The sequence below is a fragment of the Gymnogyps californianus genome, chromosome 13 (assembly GCF_018139145.2).
Source record: "Gymnogyps californianus isolate 813 chromosome 13, ASM1813914v2, whole genome shotgun sequence".
In the NCBI taxonomy this organism is placed as follows: domain Eukaryota; kingdom Metazoa; phylum Chordata; class Aves; order Accipitriformes; family Cathartidae; genus Gymnogyps; species Gymnogyps californianus.
The window spans coordinates 20,060,802-20,085,576 of record NC_059483.1 but is presented as its reverse complement, the minus strand read 5'-3'; the positions used below and the strand labels follow the sequence as shown (position 1 = coordinate 20,085,576).

The 24,775-nt window shown below is 49.6% G+C and overlaps 1 protein-coding gene across 3 annotated transcripts in view; it reads right to left on the bottom strand.

Moving 5' to 3' along the window:
* Positions 1–24,775, bottom strand: part of DAG1 (dystroglycan 1) — a 54,016-nt gene that overhangs the window by 13,801 nt on the left and 15,440 nt on the right. Inside the window, exons 1-2 of one of the 3 annotated variants that reach the window (XM_050904576.1) lie at positions 10,968–10,997; positions 2,402–2,811 (exon numbers count right to left, since the gene is read on the bottom strand). In XM_050904576.1, coding sequence (XP_050760533.1) covers positions 2,402–2,683 — 282 coding nt within the window. In that variant the 5' untranslated portion in view covers positions 2,684–2,811; positions 10,968–10,997. Of the gene's footprint in view, positions 1–2,401; positions 2,812–7,602; positions 7,636–10,967; positions 10,998–24,775 lie in introns of those variants that run through there. The other 2 variants (XM_050904577.1, XM_050904575.1) reach the window with 2 other exon arrangements.

The window sequence follows — 24,775 nt, the reverse complement described above, 5'->3', positions numbered from 1 at the left end:
CGCCACGCTGCAGATGCCTGGCGTTGTTTCCATCCCACAACCAAGTTTGCAGAGAAAAGTATTTTGTCTACAGCCGGCTGGAATCTGCTAACAAGCCGGGAGAGGATCCGAGAAGCAGCTTCAAGGTGATACCCACCACAATACAAATCAAGCCTAGAAATAATCAGCGGGAATTATCTAGAAATGAAGCACTCGCACCTTCTTCAGGCTCCAGATGGGAAGCTCCTGGGAGTTTGGGGACGTCAACTGTCAGCTTTTTAAAAAAATATGAAATTATAGCCAATTTCTTCGAGATTTAAGGGGACTAAATATAGGCAACCACATGTCATTGTAAACTCTGACCCACTGTTTCATCTCAAAGGGCACAGCCCTTATTCTTTCTTACTAGGGTTTAAGTACACTGGTTAGCAAGATCCAGAAGTATTACACTTTTACTGCTCCAGCTGAGAAATGCAAGGCAGCCTGAGAAAGACCAGAGCAACTTGCCCTGAAATGTTCTGGTAAAACAAAAATGCACCCCAGCACCCAAAATTGCCTACGCAGTTCTCGCTAGCCAGGAATCAAATCCCTGTAGCAAAGGTCAGCTGTGCTCAGCAGCCAACAGGCATTCTCTGCAAGGGAGAGACCTTCCAGATACACTGTCTAAGCAAGGCTGCTAACAGCGCCCTAGAGCCTGCTGCACTTTTAAAATCAATTTCAAGGTGAACAGATGCAATGTGCACTTGAGCAAACCCACAGACGAGCGTGAAAATTGCTCCCAGCGTTTGCTGAACTACACACAACCAGCAACTGTTGGGTCCTGCTCCAGCCCAGTCCATTTGAGGCTCTTCAGGCATCTGTTGGTGTTAGCAAACATGCCTCAACACCAAAGTGGCAGAGGTATTGTTCAAAGCTATCAGATGGGGTGGAAATAATCTATCAGGATTTTCTTGCAGCTACTGGAGCTATCACAGATGACTTTTGTGCCAGGAAAAGGAGACAGAGGAAGCTGCGGTGTTATACAAACACTGAAAATTATTCTTGCCATCAAAGTAGCTATTAGACAACACCAGAACAAGCCACTCTGATGCAAAATCCCAAACCAAAGTTATCACTTCCGTAACAGAAGATCTTGGGCTCACCACACCCATCTGGACTCCTGCAGCCCAGTGCTATACAGGTGTTCCACGCTCAGAAAACAGGCTGTGGTTAAAGCAGGGCAGGCACCACCGCCTCCCGTCCGAGCCAGTCTCCTCAGCCGCAGTCAATTAAATGTCACAGCCTTTGCTTTGAAACCAGCCTGTCCCCTTCTCCGACTCCTCTAGCCTCCTCTAGCCGGGGGCTCACCCACCACCTTCCTCCTCCCCATCTGACTGTCTGTCGATAACAGATGCATTCTTCAGATTTTCTGCCTACCACTGGCACATCGCGGTCCCAGCACGCTTGCTGGAGCCAGCAAGATCAAGTATCTGGATTGAGATAATTGCGTGACAGTACGCAGAGCTAAAACAAACCTGCCTTCACGAAGAAGCTGAGATGTCAGACTTTCTCCCAACTTGCTCTCCATCTCCCTCTGATCTTCCGACACACACCAGAAGGTTGTCTTTTTATAATGTTTCCTAAAAATGGATTTTTAAAACTATTTCTTCAGTTTTGCTCTCTGAAAAAAATTCCAAGATTGGAAGGTAATTCTGTTTTCTTTTAAAAAACAGAATTTTCTGAACTCCCCATGATCCAAGCAAGCAGATGCTAAGACGACAACTTCTCAGCACCTTCCCAGGAAAGGACTAAAGATGAGCAAGCGTGTGTTCGGCAGCGTGCCTACCCTCCTCTGGGCTATTCTGACACTTTCTTGCCCTCAGGACCAATTCCACAACTCAGTTTTCAGGTGTCTGCAGCGCCGGCGGCATGAGGGTAAGTCAGATAAAGAGAAAGGCTCCCATCTTTCCCAAGAGGACTTCGGGACAAGGTCAGGAGAGACTATGTCAAAGGCAGCCCAGAGCCCTGCTGGCAGAACAAGGTCTATTCGTCTAGCAATGTTTGCTACCACAGCGAGGCAAACTCCCCTAGCCTCAGAGCAGCAGTCCCAGGGAATCCGTGGCTCTCCAGATCCCAAGGCAACATCTCTTTACAAATGTGCCCATCGTTCCAGGGGCAGAGTATCTCACAGTTTAAATACAGCCAACAAACCCGATCCGTCATCCCTGAGGAGAGAAGTCTCCTCCTTTCATTGAAGAGGAAAGGAACTTTGCAATGAGGTGAGGACTTTATTTTTTTTTTTTTAAATCCTTCTCCCATAGTCCTACAAAACCTTAAGACTGCTTCACAGCAACCCTCATGACCCAGCCTATTAGTGGGGTGACTACCTCGACTCCTGCAAGAATATAACTGAAAACAAGCCTCACGGAATAGCGTTTCTCACCTGGACAATTTCTCCATTGGAAGCAATTAAATCCGTGGGGATGGAGACTCTGAAGAAGCGTCCCACCACCGCAGAGCTGTCCGGTATGCCCACCACGGCTGGCACAGTCTCCCGGAGGTCTGAGAGCACGGAGTGCATGGAGGCCTCCAGCTGGTTTTCCCAGTCCCGAACCACTTCTGCCGGCTCGCTGGGCCAGTGGCAGTGAGCAGAGGCCGCCAGCAGCAGCACGGGGAGCCAAGTCCTCCCCAGGAAAGGGGGCTGCAGTAGGCATCCAACAGTCATTCTTCCCGGCGGCCTCGGTGACGGTGCTCCAGCCGGAAAGGGGACCACAGGGAATCTGCAGGCACCGCAGCGCAGGCAGGGGATCCGCCAGTCCTTCACAGCAGCCTCATCCTAGGAGTCCTGGGAACCTGGTTAAACATAGGAAACCCAATCAGCACATTAATTACAATATCCAAGCCAGCCAGCTAATGCACACAGACCTCCTTGCAATGCACAGAGGGCTACCTGCCACGCTACCCTCTTCGTTTCAGCTTTTTGATTTAACTGCAAGAGTTACCACTACCATTAAAGACAGCAAGAGCTTCTCAGCTCCTCTTCTGACATACAGCATCTCTACAGAAACAAGATCCTCCTGCTTTTCCATGCACACAACCATGCTTCTGCTGCTCTGGAGCCACAGCATCCCGAGATAGCTACAGGCAGGGAGACGGGGCAGATACAACCAAAGCTGAGACAGAGCACAGCCGTAGTAGGTGACCTTTCAAGGCAAGCTGAAGTCAGGCTGGGGCATCAGTGGATTTAAATCCCAGCTACCCAGTATGAAGGTCCCAAGAAACCTTTGGTACTCCAAAGCTGCCATCTTGACAGCTTGAGGCACGACAGATGCTTCTGCTCCTCTGACCCATGAGCCTGGCTTTCAAGCCAGGTCTCCTCTCAGTTCCAGCTTTCGGTATTAGTGTGTTTAGACTTGATTTGGGGGCCAGCAATACGCACCCTAAAACTCAGACTGGAGTAAGCTATGCACACACTGTTTCCCACACTGCTACCCGCCGTCCAGCTCCCTCCTGCTTGCGCAGCTCGCACGTCCCCATACTCTGCCAAGAAACATGTCCAGCTCTCCCTCACTTTGTTTTCTTCTTTCACTTGCTCCCCCCCCATCCCCACCCTCTCTCTGGTCCCCCAGTTCACAGCTCTCCTTTCTCTCCTCTGTTTCTTTGGAGCATTATTTCCTTTGCTTCCCCGGCTGCTTCTCCCTCCAGACTGTGTTCAGCCGTGGCACACAGGAGTCACAGATCTGTACACACCCCCACATTCCTCTTCACAGCCTGTTTGCAGGAGAGCAAATGGGTTCATGAAAGAGGACAGCCATTTGGGACCCCGGGGGAAGCCGTACTGCCCACTCTGGCATCTCGGTTTGCAGCTAGCACAGTCCTCTATAACTAATCTGCAGTAACAAGTGGGGCAGTGGGTTATGCAGGACTGGAGGACAGACGCACGGACCAAGCGGGTGTTGCTCAGCCCCCAGGAGCACACGGGACTGGGCTCCCTCGGGCCAGGCACTCTCATGTCTTGAACCAACTCCTTTTTTCCAGGCTGAGAGAGAAATGGCTCCAAATTCCCGGAGCAAACCCAGCCCAACTTCTAACCACTGGCTCCCAGTCCTCTGAGCATGGCTCTGATTTATTTTAGCCTGTTCCAGCTGCATCGTGTGATGCACATCAGGCCATCCCAAGAGACCCTGGAGTCAGACCGGGTGGGAAGGGAAATCCCACTGCTTCTTGCCCTTGCAGAGCTCCTGGGGCAGCACAACAGCAGGACCAGCTGACCTGCTGTGCTGCGGCCGGGCAAGCGCATATTGCCCACCACAGGCTTGCAGAAGCAGGCAGAGGGCCTGTCCACGCAGGCAACCAAGCCCAAGGTCACCACAGCAGACTCTAGGAATAATAGGAGAGAGAAGATTTGGTTGCTCACCCTAAAACCTGCACTCTAGAGAAGCTGAGAGGCAGCATGCAAGGACTAGCACATCCTCACCCCTTGATGGGCCTTTTCACAATAAACCACTCATGCAGAGGGGCTGACACCTCCCATCCCAAGGCAATGGGCCCAGCGAACACAGTCACAGCTAGCAAGGAGGGCTGTGGGTAGCAGAAATTATGAACTGAATGCAATAACCTCTGGCTACAGCATCCATGAGGCAGGTATCCGATCTGACCGCTGTCAAGTTGCAGAAAACCTGTCTCAAGTGAAAGGCAAAAGAGACAGCAGAGGCAGAATAACATTGCTGGAAACCACAAGACAGATGGGAGGATGGTTGGTGTGAGATGCCAGTGCCAGAAGAAAGCCCATTCCCCCACTGCTCTTGTCCTTCCAACTGCCTGAACCGACTGGGACAGGAATACACCAGACAAAACAACAGGGAAGCCAAGGCCAGGCTCTTCCCAAAGGCAACTGAGCACGTGGTGGTCTTCACCCGGAGTGAGGTGCCTAAGCCGCTTCTCCAGAGGTTATCATCACAAAAGATGAAGTGGCTGGGCGGGTAAGGACAAGTCACAGTTCCTACAGGGCACATCTCTCCTACCAGCTCCCTGCGTGGTCAGAGGAGGATCTGACACACACCAATTGATCTTGGATGAACCCAGAGTCACCTCAGCAAGTAGACGACTACCACAGTAGATGTCTGGTGGAGAAGATCCAACAGGCTGTGTGAATGAGCTACAGAGGTGGAGCAGACACCTGCAAGATGTCCGGAGGCGGCCACTGATCATCACAGCGGGAAACTGGGGGACTCTCATCCCTGCACAGTGCCTTAAAAAAGCAGAAAGAAGAACCACCTTCACCCTCCATGGAGCCTGGGGTATGGACACTGCAGTGATGATGCCTTGTCCGTGAGCTACTTCTCCTGAAGCCTGCTCATTGGAAAGCCCTGCTGCGTGAGACTAGAAAGCAACCCGCGCAGCAAGTACAGGCAGGATCAGAGACTTGCAGCCGGGAGAGGAATGCGGCAGCAGCAGCAGCAGAACCCGGCAGCCCCGTGGCTGCTGCAGGGCTGAGATGCTATCAGCATGGAAACATGGCTGCCTCTCACAGCTGCGCTGAGTCTCCACACCTGAGCAGAGGAGAAACACGCCAGACAACCAGACAGACAGACACCCAGCATACAACTGCATGGCGCTGGAGAGGTTCGGCACCACATCTTCAGGCTAGCCCCTGCCCCCTGTCATGGCTGCGGCGGAGCTCGTGCACGAGCGTGGTGCAGCTCTGTGTTGCTCAGCCAAATGACTCGATTTGGCCTGGGGCGTTTTTGTTGGATGGAGAGGAGTATTTGGGCAGAAAGGAGCTGGTTCTTGATATCTGTGGCAAGCAGGAGAGGAAGATGAAGTCATCACCCATTTCAGAAACAATTACTGGAGCAGGCAACAAACACTGCCTGTCCGATATGTACGTGCCCCTCAGCCAAGCAACTCACACGCTGGCCATTAAGATCTTGTGTGACATTTGCAGGTCACACAAATTCAGAATTTCATTTTATGGGAACTACAGAAGAACATTCTCAGCATATGGAAGCGGAGCACACAAAAAGTACATGAGGAATTCAGTAGCTGATAACAAAAAAAAACCACCAGAAGAGCTGAGAACAAACTTGCACCACCAAAAAAATCTCTTAACACAGCTCCACCTCACCAAACAATTGACAGAACCTGAAACCGTGCCAGCCTCTCACGCTGTGTGCTAAGGAGGAAAGGCAGGGTGCTACAGCTCTACAGATAGCTGGAACAAGGCATCGCCCCGCAGTGCTGAGGTCCACGTGGACTATTGCTTCAAGGCAGAACGCTTTTGGGATAGGAGGTCCTCTGCCTAAAAGCCAGTAGTCCTGGCTCAGCAAGTCGGCTGGCCACCAGCACTGCAGGTCTCCATGCAGCTGCAGAACAGAGCGAACGTTACCCGCAGAGAGGCTGTAACAAGCTCTGGGGACCTGCGTGGTGCCTCTGTCAAGTTAAAGAGCCCACACCATTTCACATGGTACAACCATGGGCAAAACCCAGACTCACTTGTTTGAGACATCATCCCAGTTGTATGTGGAAAAAGTCAGTGTTCTGGATCATCGGCCATGACCGTCAAGTGGCACGGAGCTGGAGCTCTCCGGGAGCAAAAATCTTAACACTTCACAGTTTCCCACAAGCTCAAAACAGGGCCAAAACCCAAACGGCATTCTGCAGGTGGTCTTCTGCTGATCTCTGGGAAGCATCAGGCCGTAGGGCTGACTGACTTAGACAGCACTTTCAAGTTACGAGGGAAGGCTAGACCACCCCAGCTTCTCTACATGGCACAGTGCTCCTTCTTCCAGCGGGATCTGTACTGCCCAGTTTTGTGGAACAAACACAAAGGTTCAGGTTAGTCCTGAATTTCACGATGTTTCGTTCTGTCTGATCTTCTGAAAGAACCAACTTTCTCTTTATCCTCCTGCTTCTGCGAGAGCTCTTTTGGTCTCAACTTTGAGCCTTCAGAGCATTGGATGAAACATCAAAGTCAGTATCAACATCTGCTTCAGTCCTAGCACTCGGTGCACGTGCCAGTGTTGATGCCTGATCTCCAGTGCCAAATTCCCCATCTCAGAGACATGGAACTGGGCCTGCTTGCTGAAGTTATGTTGATATGATGCTGCACTTGATATGATGCTGACTTGTCAAGACACTGCTGGAGCTTGCTCCTTCTCCATGCAGCTACAAGGCCCACTGACATGTTAAGGACACGCTCTACCTTCATTATTCAGGAATGCAGAATAGTGCAGACAGAAGATGGGAGGAAGGACTAAAAGGAAGGACTGAGAGCAGGACAAAGTAGCTACTCCCAGCCACGCACCTTCTCAGACACCTTTCCTTCTGCCCACTGCAGAATCAGAAGCGTGGGGACAGGGGAAGAGTCCCGGCAGCAGGAGCGTGGCTGCCCTAGAAATCACTCTTCCTCTGTGGCCCATTACACCACCACTTCAGCAAGAACCAGTGAAAGTGAAGTCTCCGTCCAGCTCCGTCTAATCCAATTGCTCAAGCACACAATCACATCACTGGGCTGCGATAATTAATCACTGCCAGCATATTAATGCCACTGAGCCTAGCATGAAGAAAGCTCAGGTAACTGCCATGCAATTCTCTACTCCAGATAAGAAGGTATTTAGGAGAGTTAGGAGGAATTCCACTTACCTGATTGCTCATTTAACAATATCCTCATTAAAGGAAGCATTAAATGAGTGGCCTTTCTCTAAGGAAGCAAATTCAGACTCAGCTAAAAAGGGCCAGTGCAACTTTCCAGAACAGAGCTATTGTCTCTGCAAAGATCTCTTGTGCGTGTTTCCACAGGAGGATCTCTGGGCAAGTCCCGTCAGCTACTGCGCGTCTGCGTGTCAAGGCAGCAAGCAGGAGGAATGATGAAATCCAGTGTCACCAGCCAGGCACACAAAGATGGCACTCTGCCGTACACGCTCCCCGGTCCACAACACAACAGCAGGCACCGACGGTGCCAGCCCGGCGGCACGGTCCAGGCAGAGGCGGCTGGTGCTCCATGCACGTCTGCGCTGTGCTAAGGGAGTCTGGGAAGGGGGGCAGGAGGGAGAAACAGCTCGGAGGCAGCACACCTGGGAGAGCAGCCCATCACCAAGTTTATGAACTAATAGATACAGTCTCCTCAAGACTAAGAGCATGCCAAGTCTGCAAGCTTGACACATTATACGCAGAAAGAACACTCCGAAGCATGAAATTTAAGAAACAGTAAGAGTTTCCACACTTGCCTGGCTCCGGACATACTCTGAAACAAGGCAGCAGCCCCTCCAACAGCCTACGTTATAAGCTGGGGGAACAGACTGCAAAATGACTCTGGGGATTATTTCCAACCTCGATGGTTTCAGCCATGTACATTCACAACAGATGATCCAGGCTCCAGACGCTGCTGCGCCCGGGATGAGTTATGGAAAGGGATGTACAGGAGGGCAACTGCACCGAGATGCATTTGTCACACACAGACTAACCAGCACGCAGCTGCTGCGAGGTTACAGGCAAGGCGGAGGAAGGAAGATTCACCACTAGCCGTAGCTCCCTGCTCAGCTGTGCTCAGAGCGACAGCGTCCTGTCCCGCACGGCGCTAACCAGGCATCTGCGGGGATGGCAGCTTTACACCGAGACTGGATGTCTCTCTAAAAGACAAGTTCATTCACAAGTTTTTGGCTTAACGCTGCAATCACAGCTGCCTGCTTATAGCCATGCATACATCAAAACCAAAGTAGCAGGCAGCTTGGCATCAGAGATCAGACTGCAAGAGAAAGCTGCCTTAGCTGAGAGCCCCAGATCAGTGCTCCTGAAGCTCCAGGAACCCCTTCCACCCTCTGCTGCCTGCAGCCAGTTGACAAGCTTGCCATCATTAGCTGGTCACCCCAGACGCCATCAGCCCAGGAGGTACAAACCAAGCTGTACTCGATTCTTTGCCCTAAAATTGTATTTCAACACGCTCCTCCGCAGCTATGCCCACCTTGTATTGTCACCAAGTTAAACGCCCAACAGAACTGACACCTAGCTCAAAGGACATAGGCACAAAAAATATGCTTTTTTCAGTCTCGTCCCTTCTTGTATTTCTGCATTGCTTGTCTCCAGCACATCTGGTGTCAGTAACAGGAAACCCTGACGCTGAAAAACAATCTAGAGAAAAAAAACAAAACCAAACAAACCCAAAACAGCAGTGCTAAAAATGCATGCTGGGCAGGGAGACAAGCAGCACCCTCCTGCTGATGGCGAACTCTGCTGCAAACTGTCACTGACTTGCTGCTTCAAGTCACACAGGCCACAAGCAGCTTCATGAAGCTTGTACGGGAAGTGGTCACAGCAATCGACACCTCACAGCGGTTTTTATTCTGCTAGAGTAAGCACCAAGATATTTAACTTTCCTGTAGCTAACAGGAAGCTTTCTACTATCTTCCATTAACTTTTGTTTGAAAACTACAGTTTTGTGCCACCAAGAAGGGATGAAGCCTTCCCACAGCCCTCTCATTTGCATCTCATGTCTCCCCTTGGCCAACAAAACCTGCTTGTGGTTCTCCCCCAGCCTGGGACTAGAGACACTGACTGATGCCTCTGCTCAGACTGATGGACAGCGGAGTGCTGAGCGAGCACAGCTAGGGAAAGCTGGACCACTCAAGACACCACACAGGTATTGTGCTCATTAGGATGTGTGATCTCTGGCACTTCCTGCAGAGGGAACACAGAGGCAGCTTCGAGAGAGAGAGAAAAAGATGCAAAAAGCAGAATTTCCCTTTTTTCCCTGTATTGCATCTGCCTGTCCAGAAGCTGGGCCACTATACTGCCCTTCCCAGCTGGGGACTCTGTTCCCGGGAAGACTTCTTGCCCTGGAAAAGGTAAGCACCGAGGATATGCTCCTGGTAGCCCTCCCTCCATCAAGAGGTGTGCAGGGGCAGAAGCAGCCCCGGCAGCCCCCCCAGAACCCGCAGCCAGGGGCACTCCTGCAGAGGTACGTGCAAGGGGCACTGCAGAGCAGCAGCAGAAACACAAAGGACACCAGAGCCCTTCTGCCAGCTGGACACAGCGTGTTTTTCTTTCCCTGCAGAGTACATTTCCCCTGCAAGGTGCAGTGATAAGCCTTCTTCTGGAGGCAAAGCACCCTCCCCAGCCTCCTGCAGCCCTGGGGAGGCAGGAGGGGATGAGTACGGTACCCACAAGCGCTTCTCGACTAGCACTTGCACGCTGACCTAACACATTTGCTGGAAGACCATATGGATGTCCCCCCGCTTGTCAATCCTGCTCGAGTGGCCCCTTGCAGCCCACGCGTGCTCCTTGTTCTATGCTTGAGCCATGCCTCGAACGGCCGCTGCGCCTGACCCGCAGCACTGACTGGCAGCCGCAGATTTTGGCTAAGCAAGACTTCTGACTCTTTGATGAAAGTTTCAGCAACCACAATCAATCCCTTCCTCCCACTTTGTTAGTCCCAGACAGCCAACTCAGATCGTATCTTCAAGTGCGTTCAGTTGAAAGGAAACTCAGATATTATCTTCCCAAGTATTTAGAAGGCCTCAGAGATAATTTTTTCCCCTGTAATTACAAACATCGCAGCCAGGGAGAACTGCCATTTTCCTGGCTGCTGGCAGCAAGCAAATTAGGATATAAACACCCACCCAACAAGCCAAGGCAGGGGGACAGCTTCACCAGTGCCGCCCACACTGCTTGCATCCTGCGAGCAAGCCCCATCTCGAGGGAGGGCTGGTGGAGAAAGGTGATGGGGATCAAAGGTACAAAATGGATCCTTCCTGGAGGAAGCTGGGAGAGAACAAAGCGGGATGCACTGGGGCACGAGGGCGATGGGGAACAAGAGCCCACACTCTCCTCTAATAAAAGGACCAGAAGCCAAACTAACCTGAATCAGGCTCCAACCCAAACAAAATGAGAGTTTTCCCAAGGACTCAATGGGGTTATGAACATGAATGTTAAAACTTCATGTGGGTTTAAAAAAAACAAAAAAAAAAAAAAAGAAGGATGGGATAGGACAATTTTATAGAAGGCAGAGTTACCAAGGCAGCGTTTCTGGCTCAAGCGGCACTCGTGACAGATAGCAGGATCCCGGGACGGCATTCAGGGAAAACGATGACTCGCGTTCCTCTCCAGGCATCTTCTCCCAGCTGTTACTGGAAAGGGCATACAGGCTAAATATACAGCCATAGCAGGGCAGACCAAGGGTCTGTCTGCCTAAGGGCATGCAGCTTAACATGGCTTTGGCTTCGCTTGGGTTTCCAGTGCGTAGTGCAGCCAGAGCAAGGCCCTCAAAACTCTACTTGTAACTCCTGGTTTCGTCTAGAAACAGAGCAAGAGAGTGTAAAAATCCTAATATTTAATTCTATGTTTAAGGGAATGTAAGATAAAGCTAGTACTAAAATCCACAGGAAATTAAACAAAAGGTTAAAACAAACAAACAAAAAAGATGAGACTAAGAGCTCCTTCCATACAAATGCCATAAAAATGCATATTTTGAAGATAAACACAACCGGCATGTATATATACACATGCACACAAACGCTTTATCAGTTCCCAAGATTGAGTAAAAACCAGAACTCAAGGTACCAAGATAAAATAGGTATTTTTGACTCTAAATTTCTCTTTTGTAAGGAAAGCTTCCTATCTTGCTGAATGTGTTTGACGTTAATTCTGAAATGAAGACCATGACGTTACAGAAAAGCATCTGAGCAGAAGCCATCCTGCGGAGAGCCCGGGACAGAGGACACTCGGGCTGGCAGGAGTGCCTGGGCAGGCAGCGGACAGAGGCAGTCGACAGAGGTGAGACCAAAGCACCACTCTGAAAAATTAGAGCAATTTTAATTTGGACCACAAAAGAGTTCTCGGTGGTTAGTGTACACAAGGCGGCAGACCAGTCCCCATGACAGCGCACTCAGATTTGAGGGGCACTAATTGCTAGAAACATTGGAAGTAGAAGATGTAGGACTCTGGAGATAAATTCCCCAGCCCTCCATGGGCTCACCGTGCTGTAGCAGCTTGTGTTCACTGAAGTCTGATTCTGGACTCTCTAGAAACAATTTACAGGGGGTCCAACTCGTTTACAAGTGAATTTGCAGGGATAAAGCTGAGTTTTATGTAGTTTTAAAACTAACGTGGCTTCTTGTATCAAAATGCAAGTCTTCAAGTATACAAAGATGAGCCCAGACTGTCTCTCAGCCATCCCCATCCATGAAAGGCACAAATGTCTTTCATCACAAATGATGATTTCTAAAAAAACAAAATAAACTTTGTTTAAAAGGCAGTCTAACAAGATATCTAGAGAACCCCTCAGCAGCTCTAGCCAGAAAGTACAGTTGAGGCACCGACGACAAGACAAGAAAGCACACAAAAACAAGAAGATACAAGACTTAACTTTTTAAATGCGAGGACTATGAGGCATCAGAGCCCAATCTTGTATTCCTCAGCAGGCAGGTCGTTCCCCAGCCAGCGCCGAAGGACACGTGCAAGAGCAGCCGGCGTGACAGTCACTACTGTGTGTCCTGTCCCCCAGTATCACTCACCATCCACCAGCTGTTTCAAGTCTAATTCACACCAACTAACGACCTTTGGTAGAAGTCACCCGGCTGGAAAGCAGGTTTCTATCGAAGGTGCTGCTTCAGAAACGGGTTTAAACCAAGGCACCTTCACCAACAGGTGACTGAAGATCTTTCGTCCACCCCATGCTCCAAAGGGACAAAATAATTCATAAGCCTCCAGCAGCACCTGAAATCTCAGCTAAAGCCCGGAAAAATGCTTCCTCCCTAAGCTGCCCTGCTGTACTATGCAGGAGATGTTCTCTTCAGATATAGTCATGAGCACTGAAACCAATGAGGCTAAAAAGATTTGCATTTCTTGCTTGATTTCTTAATTGAATTAAAGGCTGAACAAAACCCCTTATGAGGCTTCAGAGAATCCACACGGAAGAGAAACAACGAATATCCTAATCAGAGAGGAAGCTTCCACTGGACATTTTGTCTTAAGTACTAAAGAGTCCACACAAAAAGAGAAAGACCCTGAGGATAAACTCCCATGTCTAGCAAGGCAGGAAATCTCGCTGAAGTTTCTGCCACGGTTTTTGGAGCACATTATGCATTGCACGAGTCACACAGAGGAGCGTGGAGAGCTTTGGTGCGTCCTTTTAGCCAAAACTCTCCCACCTACCTGGCTGCCTATTTTTTAATTTTTTTTTTTTTTTAAATAAAAAAAGGTATAAACCTCTTTCTGTCAAATTAGCAAGCAGAAGCTATTAGAGGGGTGAAGGACAGACTGATGGGCAGGGCAGTCCTGCAAATCCCCTTCTTAGGAAACCTGATCATACTTCCAAACCCTGTTCTGAGGGAAACTCTTCCGAGGCTCCAGCTCTGGCAGTACACCTGAGCCTGGCCAGAGGGCTTGCGGCAGGGCCCTCGCCCATGTTTTGGCCACGCAATGGCAGAGCACTTCTTTCATCACCAGAACAGCCCTGTGCACGGAGAACAGCATTCAGGCTTCCCTAGGACATGGCGGCACCACAGCCACCAGGCAAGCATTGGCTTTGTTAATGGTACTGAAGCAGGCAGCGAAGCGCAGGAGCACCCGAGAGCGGGCAGCTCGGGCAGGTGTTCCTCCAGTGCGAGAAACAAAAGGCCCGAGGGCTGCGGGCACCAAACCCAAGTCTGAAAAGAAGAAAATCTTGATGGAGGTTTCATACTCAAGAGTCTCCTCAAAATGCTGTTTGGCTGGACTGCTTCATGGAGAGGCAGCCACATTCCAAGGGTTTATAATCACCTTCTGGGTATTCCACAAAATTCCTCAGATAATGAAATATTTTGAGCAGGTCCTTGAAAGTGTTTAAGCACCATAATTTCCTATAGGTTGATGTCACAGCACCAGGGCTTCGGCACTAAGTACAAGACTGGAAGGCAAGGCTTAGGATCTCTCCCTTACCTGCCAGGGACCTGACTGCCGGGCACAAGATCTGCCGCTGCTACCAAAGGGAAGTAAAGCACAAACAGCTGACGTTAAGCGGACACACGAAACAAGGCAAGCGACACCAACAAAAAGCTATTTTCAACACTTCAGTTACGTATGCAGCATCATTTATATTCTTTGTGGCAGCGTAACTAAGGGCAGGCACATTCTGTTTAGAAACATCCCGCCGTTCCATCAGCTTTACCACCCCACCCTACAACTCCAAGCCAAGGCATTAAGATTCGCCTTTATGGAGTTGCTCAGCCCTGATTTATTACTCAACTAGCAAGACTGTGATAGCTCTTCATTTAAATATATTTACCACCCAGTGATTTATGCAGAGCAGCCAGGGCATCAGCCGTGGACCTGCAACTTTCGATGTTTCTCATAAAAACTATTCTAAACACTTCTTGGCAGAATGAGATATAAGTGTTCCAACTTTAACCATCAAGCATAAAATGGGAAAGCTGCAAAATGAAGCAGCATTGCTCCCATGCCACAGAGGCAGAGAAAGCTTCTGGAGGAGGAATTAACTCCCTGAACATCAGCAGCTTCCAGCTGGGCAGCACATTCCCTTAAACCCGCAGAAATTCAGGAGTCACCAAAAGCCATCAAACTGATAACCTCTTCCTGCAGGTGCACATTTTTATAGGTGCCTTCTCCTCTTGCTAGAGACCAGGGAGCAAAGGGCTGGACTGCTTCAGTAAAACTGTCTGCTCTTCACAATACCCGCTGGCCCGAGTTGGCCAGCCTTTCATTCACATAGTAAGTCCAAAAGCAACAGATCACTGACGGCACAAGCGTACCGAAGCAGAAGGACAGTGCGTGGCTTCACAGGTCCATCTGCTTCCCAACTGCTCTGGTGCAAGAAGATTGATTTAATTGAAAAAGCAAAGATGAGCACCTTAAAAGACAAGACACTAACAGAGTCTGCCTCGCATTCCTGCAGCATTAATTTCACTGCATTATCTTTCAGCTAAATTATCTTGTTTACCTGCACTACATAATTAAAAAATAACCCTCATCTGGTTTTGACCATGGCCTTAATCACTTCAGCCAGGAGCGGGGAAGGCTGGAGCTGCTCATCACAGGTCCACCAACACAGAGATAGCTCCAGCTTTTCTCCCCACCCTGCTCTGGTATTGAGAAATCAAGAGACAAGTTGAATTATTTCAAGGCGAGACCAGACCACTTCACTGGAAGGAGCATCAGTGGGATTTAGGCTTTTTTTTAAACACTAACATTCTGTCCTATCCATATGGATACAGGACCCATTCAGTTACAGTGCTCAAGCTCATTCCTTACACCAGGAACCATGCATTCAGGGTCTGGCCAAAAAGGGCCAGAGAAACAACCCTGACACACATAAAACCAGCACGATAGACTACATACATTACAGGGTAACATGCCCCTCTCTGCAAGCAGCATAGCACTGCACCTGCAACGTCAAAGAAAAGAAGTTTCAAGGGTTGCTCCAAGCAATCCCCCTGCAGCAATTCCAACACAAACATCCTGCCATTCCCAGTATCCAAATTCCACAAACAAGAAAGTCCAAAGGACTTAAAAATAGGATCAAACTGTCGTCCTCAGCCACCAGACAAGTTATTTACAACTGGGACCCAAGGACAAGCTGGGTAAAGGCAGAGTGCTCACAGAAAAAACGGGAGGCAGAGAGACAGCAAGGACAAGACAAGGAAAACTGATGTTTTTCTTCCATAAGCAGCCACAGAGCCCGCATAGTGCCACACATTTGCAACAGTTAAGTAGCTGGCATGGCATCTGGTATCAGTCCTCAAAAAATGGTCCCGAGGTTTTGCCACAGCAGAAAAATCCAGTAATTTCTCCCTTCCTCACAGGAAATCTATCTTGTACGGGTCAGAGAGGTTGGAAACAAGACCTGCATGTTTTTGAGGGAAAAAAACCCAAATTACGGTGTATTTCAAATAACGTGAGCACAGGCTGCATCCCATTATTTTGACTTGCCATTGCAGTTTTTACACTGAAGACGAAAGACTGCGCCCTGCCTTCCCAGCACGCTGACACTGTGTCCCACTGCTTCCTAGGTGGCAGTCCGGATGGCTGCGAGGGGACAGCAGCGTGGACTCACAGCTGCACACAGACATGGAAGATGCCAACAGCTGTGTCCTCCTCCTGACTCAAGTGGGCAGATTAAAACATGAATTTAAGTTGTAAAGACAAAAAAAAAGTGGAATAAGAAGATGGGGCAGATCCTGTACCGACTTCCTTCACAGTGCAAAGTAACACGGCGGAGCATGCGATGACTACCACCTACTCCCTCTGCAAGAATCCCAGGAATGGGGGCAAAGTCATCACAGCTCCAATGTGTGCCCCAGGAAAACAGTCGGATGCCATTCTGAGGCAACAAGGAAAATTAAACCAGCATTCAGCTGGGGTTTGTACCAGTTTGAGCCTCCCAGAGCCAAGCATCATCTCTTCTTGTTCACCACATGTGCTTTGGCCACCCAAAAAACACTCTCCCCTTCATGCCTGCATTTCTTAGCCAAGTTGGGCATACTCAGACTTTGTAATCCTTTGCAACAGCAGTGCCTCTACACCCATATTTTCATTACTTCGAGCTCTACTCCCATAGAGCCATCTTCTCTGCCTTGGGGCACTCAGAACAGAGCAGAGCCCAGCCCTAGGCACAGTCTGTGCTGACCCCAGGAGAGAAATGAGGACAACCCCACTTCCCAGCCCAACACCCACCCACACCAGTCCTAAGTGTTCCTGAGAGCATGTAACAGCGGACAAATACATTTGTCCTTAATCACTCCAAGCCTTTTCTTCTGAATCCACCCCCCCAAATCACACTTGCTTTGATTTCTGCTCAGCACTCGCCTAATCTTCATTACTAATGCGATGCCCAAAGCCCAGTAATTAGTTTGAGAGGGCATCCCGTTACTAGCACCCACTGGACTCTCCTCATTGCTCACAGTGTCACATTCCTATGACTGTTCTTATATCTAAGTAAATCTGAAACGCTTCCCAGAAAAACCTGGTGGCTCATTGCTATCAAACAGCACAGGAGAACATAAACAGTTTAGCAGGAGCGTAACAGCTGTATGAAGAGAGATGCTCAAGCGCCACAGGAAAAATGCAGTCTTGGAGTTGCAGAGAGGCCGTGAAGCTCTGAAGGTGTGTTCAGCTTGCCTTCGCTTTACAACGCTGCCGCAGATGCGGGGAAACAATTAAACTGCTTATCACAGTATGTCCCATTCAGCCTCCAGAGCGGGAGAGCAATTCCAATCCCCAGGTGGCAAGCGCAGCGATTAGGTACTCAATTACGTGCACCAAAGCTTCGCTTTGCTTATGTTATTTTACTTCAATGGTTATATAGTATTTCCTTGGCTTACTGTCATTAAAAGATTGTAGGTTCAGGGACAACCTGTAAGGTCTCAGCTGAGATCAGGGCAGTCCCGCAGGACTAAGTTGTGCATTCACCACATTTGGCGGATGCAGAACGGTCCAGATGTGGGCAGGTGACTTACAAGTCATTCAGCAGAGCCAGTTACAAAGCCTGGTCACAACCACCGTTTCCTCACCTGGAGGGGCTAGGCTTAAAGTTTAAAAATAAAAAAAACCAGTTACACCACAGCCAGGATCAGCCTCCAGCTCCACAACAGCCCACCTCTGAAGGGCAACTCTGGATTGGCGCTTGAGCCTCTTCTGGGCTTAATAACAGGTTGTAGGGGAAAAATGTGGTTTTAGCAGCTCAGTCCATCCCTTATAAAGCAGAGAGGCTATGCCAAAAATAACCTGGCTTACTAGTTACAGTCACCAAGCACTCACTTAGCAGGTCCCTGCTCAGGGACCACAACACTCCGTCTGCACCACAGCATCACCACCGTCACCCGCTGTGCGCTGGACAGGAGAGGATGCCCTCCCCAACACCACAAAGGTGTTTCACATCAAGCAGTTAGCGGTCTTTAAAACAGTAGATAGCCAGGACTCATTCACCAGCCTCCCCAAAGGAAGCATTTTCTTTCAGCTCAGACAAGGTCTCTAGTGCAGCTTTGCTGCGTCTTCAGCCTTTCTGCTGGAGAGGCTGGACTCCTCAGGCAGTTTTGTACCCGGCACTTCCCACAGCCATGTATGACAACAGCTACAACAGCTGGTCAGCAGCTGTAGCGAGCAGCACACTATAATGATCCAGAATGATGCAGTTTTGGGACTTCTCAGATATAATCATAAGTTCAGTGTTGTCCTCCAAAGGCCTCCGCTATCCTATTGCGGCAAAGTCCAGAGCAAACAAAACCAGGTTACACAACTGAAGCATCTTCCACAAAAAACAGGAAAAAAAAAAAGCTTTCAAAGGTAACAGCGGTGCCTTCCACCGCAGGGCAGCAGCAGAAGACAGACTGCCTCATTTATTCCTCAAGACCTTATGCCAGCCGGGACTTTGCTCATTGCTGCAGGCTGAGCTTAAACCCCCCTCTCCCAACAGCATATGATGTTGCTCTAGGTAACACAGACAATACCTAAAACCTCAAGGTTGCAAATGAGTTAAAGTCAGAATACCTGAGAATTAAGGTTGTCCGTGAGCTGGTCACAGCAAGCACCACAATTCACTCTTGTTCTCCACCCCTGTTCCAGCTTTTTGCTCGCTCTCCCTTTGAGACAGGCAAGCCCTTCGCCCATCCGCGGCCGTCAGCAAGCAGCCCAGGGAGACGGGACCCTGCTCCCAGTGCTGGGGAGGGCCGGTGGCAGCACCTCGCTCCCACCCCCAGCAATGATTCAGCCCCTCGGGCCCCGGGCTGGAGGAGGCCCTGTACAGACAGCATCTTCGAAAACCTGAACTTGGCAGATCAAGTCTACAAAGCGCTGGTGAACTGGGAGCCTTTCAGATGCCTGTAACCTGATAAGATACAGGGCATTTTTGCTGGGAGAGGAGGTGGCACATCCTTTGTGATGAGACCGGGGAGGGGGCTGCCAACCTTCCAGCCATTGTGCCAGACCAAGTACCTCTCAATGCAAGCAGTTAGGTTCTCTTTGGTTTTTTAAATACTGACAACCTAAAGCTTTTTTTATCCTTTAACTCTTGGAAATGGCTGAACTGCTTTTGCTGAAAACCTGAAACAAAGCCTGAGGCAGAGACACAGCATGGGAAATTCCAGTGCCAGCAATTAAGTTCAAGAGTTAAATGCAACTCCACCATCAGACAGTCTCTGCAGCAGGCAGTGTGACCAGTGTCACCGAGACACCCACCGCTCCTCCACGCAGGCCTGTGGAGGAAAACTGCCACAGCAGCTAAAGCAGGCTACCCCACACCCAGAGTTTTAGACTGAATCCACTCCAAATGGGAATTAATTCGGAAAAGTCTTGCAAGTGGGAGCTCCGGCCAAATCCCTGCAACTGGGAGGCAACTTCTCGGGAATGTGCTAAGGGGCTTACAGCATCTGGACGTGCATGCTCCCGGTTACTGCCGCTACGCCCTGCTCCGTCCCAGCCTCCGCTTGATAACTCCCCTTGAAGGCAGCTCCATGGGAACATTACTCACCAGCTGACTCGCCTGCAGTTGTGAGCCAGGCAGGACTGCGGAGTTGCACGCAGGGCAGCGGGAGCAGAGCGGCAGGGCGCAGTCAGGATGCTGGCCTCCAACCGAGTCCATGGGTGAGGTGCTATGCAGAACGCAGTTAGATAGCAATGCAAACGGCACTGTGATTAGCATCACTGCTTAAATTGCTGCCTTTGCTCCAGAATCTAAACTAGTTTAAAACCCGAAGGAAGCACCTCCCAAATACAAGCCCTGTTTGGGCAAGGTGGTGCTGTCTGAACAGAGTTTGAAAATACCATTTCACTGCTACAAGAGGTTATGTTCCCGAGGTCTTTATTCTGCGCTGTAGTACTGCCTGCTCCCTTCTTCTCACTGCTTTTCTTCCTTGGGAAAGCTATTTCTTTCTTACACTGCTCTTTCACAAAAACAAGAAACAGTCTGAAGAAAAACTGATAAGAGGGCTCAGGGCAAATGTGCCGCTTTTTTTTTTTTAAAGGTATCAACTACATCAGCAGTGTCCCTATAAAGGCAAATCACAGAGACTGGAGATGGGTGCTCTGAAGCACTGCAGGCAACAGCATTATCCAGACCAGCTGAAGTAGCCTAGTAAAACACCCCATGAGTCATTGAAGGAGAGGTCTAATCACATCACCTACAAGTCTATAGCTTATTCTGGGTGTTGCAAGGACCAGCACACAGAACTGGAGTGGATCGAAGCACTGGGATAACACGTATTCTGACACAAGCACATGAGCCAGAATGAAAGCTTAGAGGCTGAGAAAAACATCCATAATGTCATTTGTGACAGCAGGTTTGCTCTGCTTGTAACATACGCTGGCAACACATGAGGGAAAGCTCCTTAGAGATCAACAGACAAAGGCTTTTCACCATTCAGCCTGTTATTTCATGTAAATGGGGTTGTCCTGCTACAAAAAGGCACCTCCATATGAAGTGCAAGGTGCTCAAAAAAATCAGGAGCAGCCACAGCAAAAAACAGGTTCAAGAAGTACTCACACCATGGCTGAATCCCTTCAGACCCCCCCCCCCCCCGCCCGATGACCAGAGGGTCCTGCTCCCCTTTCTACAGGTGTAGTTCTGCAATCCAGAGCTGCACAGTCTTCTCACTTGTCAGTGCAGGTGATCTCCTCAAAGTATCACCACCTTAAAATAGGGTTTTGTCCACAGAAATAACTCCAGACTCCTCTGAGATATGAAGTCATGTTTTGAAAAGCAACAGTGCAGCAAATTCAATTAACTAATCAAGTCTGCCTTCTACTTGGGCAACGTGGAAGCAAGATTTCCCAAAGCTCATCCACAAGATGTAGCATGTTATTTTGTAGGTATGCTGCTATGACCCTGCCAGCGTGATCTAGAGGGTCTGCCTCCACCACCCCCTTCTTCTGGCCTCCTGGAGCAGGGAGCCCTGCATGGAGCGTGCCATGCCCCAGAAAAAAACGGGAAAACTACCCAGCTCTTATCTTGAACCCTGGCAGAGGCTGGAGGGGGTTGGAGAGGACACACGCAAACCAAGCCGGAGGCAAACAGTAGCTCTTTAGAGGAATAAACCACTCGTCAGCCTGTCGTGATTGATAAGTACATCTGCCAGTCCCCACCTGCTGTTCACATTCCTGGCATTTCTTTCTGCAGCATTTTCTCCCTGAGAAGGGACCGGCTGCTTATCAACTGCTGCAGAGGAGATTTGAAGGAAGGGAAACAGGCCCCAGCTTAAACAAAATGAAGAGATTTCAGGCCCCGAGCACACCATTTTCTTGCATCAGATCGGGGAACCTGCTGAAGGGGTTTATTCCAGGAGCCCTCGCAGGTTCAGAAACTCGTAATGGGTATTAAGCGCTCCCCTTTCCTCACTCCTGCCATCATACCTCTATTAAATTCCTGGCAGATAAAGCAGGGAGGTCCAGAAAAGTCTCTGTAGCCTCCAGCCACTCAGGCCAAAGTCATTTTCTGCACCGGTCAACCACGCTCTAGAATAAAAGGGAGATAAGGGTGAAAACACGCCAGCCTCTCCGAAAGGGTGAAAGCTTCGCTGCCTTCCCCGCAGCGGCGGGCTGATGAGCACGGACAGCCGGGAGACCGGGCAGGACAGCTGTTCAGAGCAGCAACAGATATTTCTGGGAGTGAAGGAGCAGGAGTTTAGTTCTGATTTTCAGCCCTGGACATGGGCTGGAAGTTCCTCCTTCAAGTTAGTTTTAGCACAGCAAGAAGGTGAAGGAAAATAAACCGGTACAATTATAGCGGAGCCTCGAAGCAGAGGGGCGGAACATGAGCCTGCTTGTTTGTCAGAAGAGGAAAAAGCAGCTCTGAGTAACTCTCAAGAGCTCAGTGTCTTTAAGATCCCAACCTCTCTGTCAAACTAGATCAAAATTAGCTATTAGGATCAAATTTATTAGAGCGTGTACCCATACAGAAGTCCTATCAGCCTGGTTGCTGCCGGGAGCCAAGGCAAAGGAGGATTTCTGGAGTTCGGGTGCCCCAGCACCCATCTAAAAGCGATTTCCTTTCACTGAAAGATGAACACACACAACTGCAAACAAGTCTACGAGTTTTTGCTTATTTGTAGTCTTTGGGGAAGGAGGGCGAAGGCAGCAGGAAATAAATGCAGCTTTCCCCACGCCTGGAAGAGGAGCAAAATACAAACTAAGTTTTTATTTCAGACCAGGGTAGTTATTTCCATCGACAGGCGGTACTGCTCCTTAAGGCAGACAAGCGTAGCGGTGCCTTTACAAACCAGGGTGAATGCAATACAAAATCTGACCTATCCCGGATGCTCCTGAGGAAGAACCCAGCCCTGAGAGCTGTGGCTTGGCAAGCAGGACACCCCAAACACCGTGAGCACCAGCCAGCCACCCCCCTTTGCCGAGCAGCTTCCCGACCAGTTTTTGAGGTTTTTTCCCAAGGCTGCCACGCTCGCTCTTACGAAGGAGCCAAAAGTTAGCAGCAGCGAGGGGAAGGGGAGGGCAAGCCAAGTGTGAGCAGCATTTGATTAGCTGGCTCATGGGTGCAGCTGTCCTCCGGTTTTACAGCTCTTGGAGGAAATTTAAACAGGAACTTTCTATAAATTAACTGCCCATAAAACGAGCATGTTTTCTCAACGCACCAGAAGGTCGGGAGAGGTCTGCTCAGCCCCTCGTTCCCAGGACACGTCAAACAGCCTCCGCAGTTGCAGTTTCTCCTTCCGAAGCAGGAGAACGCGGATTTAGCCTGCGCAGGAGTAAGCTGGTGAAAGCACGCTCGCGAAGCAATCAAAGTCATTCTCCATTCACAGCAAACTAATAATTTTTGTCTCCCCTAAAATCCCCAATGCAATCCAGATGTCTAAGTAGCCTTTGTCCCAGAAAGCAAACTATACAACGGCCTCAGAAAGACAGCCACAGCTCCGCTTGCCAAGGTCCTCGCAAGGCTGTTTATTCTGCGGGAGCGACAAACACATTGATTTCAACTCCTCCCAGGTCTGGAAGCTGCAAGCGATAAGGTGGTTATAGTCACTGTCCCCAACCCTTCTGGCTTCCTCTTCCTCGAGAGGATTATTAAAGAGGTAAGAGTTGCCTCTTAGGGATATGCTGTTGATAAAAATGCACCTGACAGGCCTCCAGTTTTGAGGGAACCAGGAGGATGGGAAAAGCCAGGGTGAAGCCAGTGCAGCAAACATGGGAAATAAAAGAAATAAAGCAAATTGCTTAGGATGCATTAGGAGGACCAGTGTGCATCGTGGGGTGCTCATTCCCCATGGTCACCCCAAGCCGCGGGAGGAGAGCCCCTGGCAGCGAGGACCCTGGGAAGGGCCGTTTCACCAGGGGACAGGCCGGCTCGTCCCAGGAAAGGAGGAGCAAGTCATTTGGCTGAAAGGCTGAATTCCTCCCGCAACACAAGGAGGGCAGGTCCGCAGCTGCGCCTGTCCTGGGGTAAGGGACCCATGCCAGCCAGGGAAGGGGCTCGCACCCCCCCCAGCCACCGAGCACCCTGCTGCGGGACCGCTGGGCATGAGCAGCAGGTTCCCCGTGCTGGGGGGCTCAGCGCAGAGCCCTCCCGGCACACCGGCTCTCCCAGCCTGCCGGCAGCAGCCTAGGGGTGCAGCACACCAGGGAAAAGCTGTCCGAAAGACCTATGGAAATGTTTGGAAGAGTTGAAAATAGAGTTTGGGAAACGAACACTGACCAGCCATACAACTCTTCCAGGGATATTTTAAGCATTAGTATAGTTGCATTCCAGTCCCTGAGTATATTTTCTATAAATAAGTATTTTAAGTCACTTTGTTTCAAAACTTATTATATTAGTCAAGTGCAGAGCAATGCTTCAAATTTTAGACCTGCAGGCTGCCAGCCAAATTTGCTGCTGATTTTTAAAACTGTACCGTATTACCTAGGGTATAGCACAGGATCATCTTTGGGGTTTTTTTCAGGTGCTTTTCTACAAAGACATTTATTCTGTGTTACAACATTAGGTCTCTGCTGATACATCAAGCCCTGTGGATTAATACGTCTTTATTCACAAACCAACAACAGTGGTTTTATTTTCAAATCTACAGTTTTTTTCCTTTTTTACAGGCCAATAAGCAAAAGAAAACACACCAGTAATTCTGCATGCAAAGTAACTCTCTCTAGAACTAGGTATTTTTGTCATTGACAAAGCCACAGTACATACAATTGGCAGCAATTTCTGGGAGCTCCGTTTGAGCAGTGCGCAAGGCTGCCAGGACACAAGTACTGCACGTAACAAGCCAACTACACCGCAGACATGCCAAAGCTCCCCAAAGGCCCTTCTCTAAAGACACGGCAAAGCAGCGTGCAGAGGAAAAAATGGATCACCCTGCGTCCTAACCTGGGTACCCTGCCTGCAAATAGGTCTAGACCCATACACTTCTTCAACCCAAACACACTGCATTCACAGTGATACCTAACCCTCTCGCCTGACAGGCACAAAGGGAAAACCCAGACACGGCAGTCATGGTTTTGGAAGGTCCAAAGCCCTAGCAAACAGCAGGGTATGGCTAAGGGCAGATGCTGCACCCCAGCTCTGCTGGTCGCTGTGCCACTCCAAGCTCCTATCCCATCAGGGATATGGGTTCTTGTGCACCAGAGATACTGACAAAACACAGCTTAACCTTCAGAGCACAGATTTCCACCAGCGCTTTACAGTACACAAATATTAATATTCACAAATAAATCCAGGCCTGCTTAATCCAAAAAACACACAGCTGTGGCCAAGTATGTGTTTTCTTTGGAGAACAGACCAGACACTCCGAGCCTGGTTGCCTTACCTATTTTTGAAAGCCAGATTTAAGTCAACCAGACAGACAACCACCAAGCTGAAACACCAACCCTCACCACAAAACCTCCTGCTCTTCAA